Below are 7,500 nucleotides of genomic sequence, written 5' to 3'. Positions count from 1 at the left end.
TTTCGTATCAACACCCATAGTGATCACTTTGATATCAACACACACAGTGATAACTTTTATATTAACACTCACAGTGATAACATTTCGTATCAACACCCATAGTGATAACATTTCGTATCAACACCCACAGTGATAACTTTCATGTCAACACCCACAGTGATAACTTTCATGTCAACACCCACAGTGATAACTTTCATGTCAACACCCACAGTGATAACTTTCATATCAACACCCACAGTGATAACTTTCATGTCAACACCCACAGTGATAACATTTCATATCAACACCCACAGTGATAACATTTCCTATCAACACCCACAGTGATAACATTTCCTATCAACATCCACAGTGATAACTTTCATGTCAACACCCACAGTGATAACATTTCCTATCAACACCCACAGTGATAACATTTCCTATCAACACCCACAGTGATAACTTTCATGTCAACACCCACAGTGATAACATTTCGTATCAACACCCACAGTGATAACATTTCCTATCAACACCCACAGTGATAACATTTCCTATCAACACCCACAGTGATAACTTTCATGTCAACACCCACAGTGATAACATTCCTATCAACACCCACAGTGATAACATTTCCTATCAACACCCACAGTGATAACTTTCATGTCAACAACCCACAGTGATAACATTTCCTATCAACACCCACAGTGATAACATTTCCTATCAACACCCACAGTGATAACTTTCATGTCAACACCCACAGTGATAACATTTCGTATCAACACCCACAGTGATAACATTTCGTATCAACACCCACAGTGATAACTTTCATGTCAACACCCACAGTGATAACATTTCGTATCAACACCTCACAGTGATAACTTTCATGTCAACACCCACAGTGATAACATTTCCTATCAACACCCACAGTGGATAACATTTCCTATCAACATCCACAGTGATAACTTTCATGTCAACACCCACAGGGATAACATTTCCTATCAACACCCACAGTGATAACTTTCATGTCAACACCCACAGTGATAACATTTCCTATCAACACCCACAGTGATAACATTTCCTATCAACACCCACAGTGATAACTTTCATGTCAACACCCACAGTGATAACATTTCGTATCAACACCCACAGTGATAACATTTCGTATCAACACCCACAGTGATAACTTTCATGTCAACACCCACAGTGATAACATTTCGTATCAACACCCACAGTGATAACTTTCATGTCAACACCCACAGTGATAACATTTCGTATCAACACCCACAGTGATAACATTTCCTATCAACACCCACAGTGATAACTTTCATGTCAACACCCACAGTGATAACATTTCCTATCAACACCCACAGTGATAACATTTCCTATCAACACTCATAGTGATAACATTTCCTATCAACATCCACAGTGATAACATTTCCTATCAACACCCACAGTGATAACATTTCCTATCAACACCCACAGTGATAACTTTCATGTCAACACCCACAGTGATAACATTTCGTATCAACACCCACAGTGATAACTTTCGTATCAACACCCACAGTGATAACTTTCATATCAACACCCACAGTCATAACTTTCATATCGACACACACACAGTGATAACTTTCATGTCAACACCCACAGTGATAACTTTCATGTCAACACCCACAGTGATAACTTTCATATCAACACCCACAGTGATAACTTTCATATCAACACCCACAGTGATAACTTTCATATCAACACCCACAGTAATAATTTGATATCAACCCCCATAGTGATAACTTTCATATCAACACCCATAGTGATAATTTTCATGTCAACACCCACTGATAACTTTCACATCAACACCCACAGTGATAACTTTCATGTCAACACTCACAGTGATAACTTTCATGTCAACACTCCCAGTGATAACTTTCATATCAACACTTACAGTGATAACTTTCATGTCAACACTCCCAGTGATAACTTTCATGTCAACACTCACAGTGATAACTTTCATGTCAACACTCCCAGTGATAACTTTCATATCAACACTTACAGTGATAACTTTCATGTCAACACTCCCAGTGATAACTTTAATATCAACACACACAGTAATAACTTTCGTGTCAACACCCACAGTGATAACTTTTATATCAACACCCACAGTGATAACTTTCATATCACCACCTACAGTGATAACTTTCATGTCAACACTCACAGTGATAATTTTCATATCAACACCCACAGTGATGAATTTCATATCACCACCCACAGTGATAACTTTCATGTCAACACCAACAGTGATAACTTTCATATCAACACCCACAGTGATAACTTTCATATCACCACCCACAGTGATAACTTTCATGTCAACACCAACAGTGATAACTTTCATATCACCACCCACAGTGATAACTTTCACATGAACACTCACAGTGATAACTTTCATGTCAACACCCACAGTGATAACTTTCATATCAACACCCACAGTGATAACTTTCATGTCAACACTCACAGTGATAACTTTCATGTCAACACCCAGCTGGATAACTTTCATATCAACATCCAGCTTGATAACATTCATATCACCAACCACACTGGCAATATTAATGTCAACACCTATAGTAGGTAGGTCCGGCCAAATTTTCACATTTATAGCAGAAGCCTCATATTTTCAAGAATAAAAGAGTACAATAAAGTTTGATGCCACACCAAATTTCAAAGCAACATCTCAAATAGTTTTTGAGATATAAAGTTTCGAATTTTCAAAAAAATTCCGCGATTTTAGCCAGACTCACAAATGGCATTTTGGAACCCGTGTAGAATTGCCACTAATGCATTCTCATAGTTAAAACTCTTCATATATGATCTATATAGTACGCAGAAGACCTCAGATTTTTTTAATTGGCTGTTAATGTTATTGGCTGAATGCCAGTGTCATACATTCTGAGGAAAATGCTTATTTTCTGCATGTCCGATCCTGCAGTTCTGATGATAGCGTTACTAAAATGACTAAAACTCAAAAACTATTGCATATTATATATATTGTGTGTGTGTGTGTGTGTGTGTGTGTGTGTGTGTGAGAGAGAGAGAGAGAGAGAGAGAGAGAGAGAGAGAGAGAGAGAGAGAGAGAGAGAGAGAGAGAGAGAGAGAGAGAGAACAGAAGTAAGAAAACAGAGTTAGTATGTTGTGCGAGCACGAAGTTGAACAAGACCAACTCACTGAAAAAATCGTCCGCTATTTTGACGGAGTCCCTCCTTGGCTATCTTTCATTTTCGGAAAAAAATTGTTTCACCACAGAAAACGATGAGATTAACTCAAAGCATGAAACCTATCATTCAAATACTTACTAAAATAAGTAATGTAATGCTGGTTTCCAAATTTGTTTCTGAAATTTACCACAGTATTTGAATCAAAAGTTCAACTACGTTGACCTCTGCGACAAGACTTCAAGGAAGCCGGGCATTGCAACCTTAGATTTAAAAATAGATAATAGTTTGATCAGTGGTAGGCTGTAAACAATACGAGGTCTCCACATTTTCGTTAAACGGACGCTGCTCCTTAAAAGCTTTCGGGTCATTTCATAAAACATTTTAAAGAAGAAAGAATGAACTTTTCAGTGGTGGGTTTGACTAGAAGATTTAATTTGTCTGGAAGTACAGTGGAGCGTCAATAAAAATAGGTAAATTTTGAGCCATGTTTTTTCTCTCCCTCTCTTTTTTTATTTTTATTCTTATTTTATTTTTTTTATGAGATCAACTTTAAACTTAGCCCACATAAAAGTAGAGAACGTGCTCTTTTATTTGATAGGTCTCTAGAGTCAATTTGTTTTAAGGAGCAATGTCCGTAACCTATGTTTGTCACCAACCCTCTCAGACCAGAAGCAGATGTCGGCAAACTTGTTCACCGCGCTGCGTTTTGAAGAGCGATGGTTACTCCACTTCAGGCGATCAACTTCACTCACACTGCCTTACACACAATTAAAAAACAACAACAAAACACTTAGAGGAACGAACAAAGGTGGTTTTATTTTCTGATATATTTTCAGCTCGATGTATGCAGTATTTTGCTTGCTAGGGCGAAGTGAAAAGTGATAGAAATACGATCCGTCAGCCATAGCTACACAACATTACATAGCGGCCGAACCTACCTACCTATAGTGATAACATTCGAATAAAAACTCATTCACTGATGATATTCACAACACGAATAATTTCAATAACATTGATACCAAGACACCAACTTTGACACATTCAAATCAACACGTAAGCAGACAGACTTTATTCAACACACACACACACACACACACACAGAAACAAACACCCACATACAAACAAAAACACACACACGCAGACACACACTGAAGCACACACACAGATATAAACACAAAACAAAACACACACACACACACACACACACACACGCACGCACACACACACACACACACACACACACACACACACACACACACACACACACACACACACACGCACGCACGCACTGACCAGGGGTGACGGGTCTTGGACTGGACCTCAGTGCGGAACACCGGGTGGAAGGTGATGCTGTCCACCGCCCTGCCGACCTCCAGGAACACGTCCGGCTGTGCCGTGCACGTGCACACACACACACACACACATAGGTACAGAAACACACACACACACACACACACGCACGCGCACACACACACACACAGATACAGAAACACACACACACACACACACGCATCAATGTGCGCCAAGTACGTCTTGTACTGTGTTGTGTTGTGCGGTGTGGTGTGGTCATGTACTGTGTTGTGCGGTGTGGTGTGGTCATGTACTGTGTTGTGCGGTGTGGTGTGGTCATGTACTGTGTTGTGCGGTGTGGTCATGTACTGTGTTGTGCGGTGTGGTGTGGTCTTGTACTGTGTTGTGCGGTGTGGTGTAGTCTTGTACTATGTTGTGCGGTGTGGTGTAGTCTTGTACTATGTTGTGCGGTGTGGTGTGGTGTGGTCATGTACTGTGTTGTGTGGTGTGGTCATGTACTGTGTTGTGCGGTGTGGTGTGGTCATGTACTGTGTTGTGCGGTGTGGTGTGGTCATGTACTGTGTTGTGCGGTGTGGTCATGTACTGTGTTGTGCGGTGTGGTGTGGTCATGTACTGTGTTGTGTGGTGTGGTGTGGTGTGGTCATGTACTGTGTTGTGTGGTGTGGTGTGGTGTGGTCATGTACTGTGTTGTGCGGTGTGGTGTGGTCATGTACTGTGTTGTGCGGTGTGGTGTAGTCTTGTACTGTGTTGTGCGGTGTGGTGTAGTCTTGTACTGTGTTGTGCGGTGTGGTGTGGTCTTGTACTATGTTGTGCGGTGTGGTGTGGTCTTGTACTGTGTTGTGCGGTGTGGTGTTGTGTGGTCATGTACTGTGTTGTGTGGTGTGGTGTTGTACTGTGTTGTGCGGTGTGGTGTTGTACTGTGTTGTGCGGTGCGGTGTGGTCATGTACTGTGTTGTGCGGTGTGGTGTGGTCATGTACTGTGTTGTGCGGTGTGGTGTTGTACTGTGTTGTGCGGTGTGGTGTGGTGTGGTCATGTACTGTGTTGTGTGGTGTGGTGTTGTACTGTGTTGTGCGGTGTGGTGTTGTACTGTGTTGTGCGGTGCGGTGTGGTCATGTACTGTGTTGTGCGGTGTGGTGTGGTCATGTACTGTGTTGTGTGGTGTGGTCATGTACTGTGTTGTGCGGTGTGGTCTTGTATTGTGTTGTGTGGTGTGGTCATGTACTGTGTTGTGTGGTGTGGTCATGTACTGTGTTGTGCGGTGTGGTCTTGTACTGTGTTGTGCGGTGTGGTGTGGTGTGGTCATGTACTGTGTTGTGCGGTGTGGTGTGGTCATGTACTGTGTTGTGTGGTGTGGTGTGGTCTTGTACTGTGTTGTGCGGTGTGGTGTGGTGTGGTCATGTACTGTGTTGTGCGGTGTGGTCATGTATGGTCATGTACTGTGTTGTGCGGTGTGGTGTGGTCATGTACTGTGTTGTGTGGTGTGGTCATGTACTGTGTTGTGCGGTGTGGTCATGTACTGTGTTGTGTGGTGTGGTCTTGTACTGTGTTGTGCGGTGTGGTGTGGTGTGGTCATGTACTGTGTTGTGCGGTGTGGTGTGGTGTGGTCATGTACTGTGTTGTGCGGTGTGGTGTGGTGTGGTCATGTACTGTGTTGTGCGGTGTGGTGTTGTGTGGTCATGTACTGTGTTGTGCGGTGTGGTGTGGTCATGTACTGTGTTGTGCGGTGTGGTGTGGTCATGTACTGTGTTGTGCGGTGTGGTGTGGTCATGTACTGTGTTGTGCGGTGTGGTCATGTACTGTGTTGTGCGGTGTGATGTGGTCATGTACTGTGTGGTGTGGTGTGGTCATGTACTGTGTTGTGCGGTGTGGTGTGGTCATGTACTGTGTTGTGCGGTGTGGTGTGGTCATGTACTGTGTTGTGTGGTGTGGTCATGTACGGTGTTGTGCGGTGTTGTGTTGTACTGTGTTGTGCGGTGTGGTGTTGTACTGTGTTGTGCGGTGTTGTGTTGTATTGTGTTGTGCGGTGTGGTGTTGTACTGTGTGGTGTGGTGTGGTGTTGTACTGTGTTGTGCGGTGTGGTGTTGTACTGTGTTGTGCGGTGTGGTGTGGTCTTGTACTGTGTTGTGCGGTGTGGTGTTGTGTGGTCTTGTACTGTGTTGTGCGGTGTGGTGTTGTACTGTGTGGTGTGGTGTTGTACTGTGTTGTGCGGTGTTGTGTGGTCTTGTACTGTGTTGTGCGGTGTGGTCTTGTATTGTATTGTGTTGTGCGGTGTGGTGTTGTGTGGTCTTGTACTGTGTTGTGCGGTGTGGTCTTGTATTGTATTGTGTTGTGCGGTGTGGTGTTGTGTGGTCTTCTATTGTGTTGTACGGTGTGGTGTGGTCTTGTACTGTGTTGTGCGGTGTGGTCTTGTATTGTATTGTGTTGTGCGGTGTGGTGTGGTGTGGTCTTGTACTGTGTTGTGCGGTGTGGTGTTGTGTTGTCATGTACTGTGTTGTGCGGTGTGTTGTGGTGTCATACTGTGTTATGTCGTACTGTGATGTACTGTGTTGTGGCGTGCGGTGTGTGTGGTGTTGTGTTGTCTTGTAGTAATAACCCATCCAACGCTGGCATGGATTACAGGATCTTTAAACGTACGTATTTGATCTACTCCTTGCGTATACATACGAAGGGGGGCTAAGCAGGTTTTCACATATTGATATAATTATTATCCTGGGGAGATCGGGGGGAAAAAAATCCCCACCCTTTCTACACCAGGCGCCGCTGCCGAGATTGATTCGAACCCAGGACCCTCAGATTTAAAGACCACCGCATTCACCGCTCAGCTATTGCGCCCGGCACGTGCAGGGCACGTGATGATGACGGCTCTCACCTTGCGCTGCAGGAAGCCCACTTTGTCCAGCTTGTGGCCCACCACGTGCACCTGCACCTTGCTGCGCGTGCGGCGCACGATCTCTGACGTCACGTGCAGCGTACCGCGTGGTTTGGGATCACCTGCACGCACGTGACCAT

The 7,500-nt window shown here is 43.8% G+C and overlaps 1 protein-coding gene across 1 annotated transcript in view; it reads right to left on the bottom strand.

The window, feature by feature from the left end:
• Positions 1-7,500, bottom strand: part of LOC143283459 (copine-9-like) — a 37,211-nt gene that overhangs the window by 20,204 nt on the left and 9,507 nt on the right. The window contains exons 7-8 of the mRNA XM_076589697.1: positions 7,361-7,482; positions 4,473-4,567 (exon numbers count right to left, since the gene is read on the bottom strand). Of these exons, the coding sequence (XP_076445812.1) occupies positions 4,473-4,567; positions 7,361-7,482 (217 nt within the window). The remainder of the gene's footprint in view (positions 1-4,472; positions 4,568-7,360; positions 7,483-7,500) is intronic.

The sequence above is a fragment of the Babylonia areolata genome, chromosome 6 (genome assembly GCF_041734735.1).
Source record: "Babylonia areolata isolate BAREFJ2019XMU chromosome 6, ASM4173473v1, whole genome shotgun sequence".
NCBI classification, from domain to species: Eukaryota; Metazoa; Mollusca; class Gastropoda; order Neogastropoda; family Buccinidae; genus Babylonia; species Babylonia areolata.
This window is presented reverse-complemented; position numbering and strand designations above follow the sequence as displayed.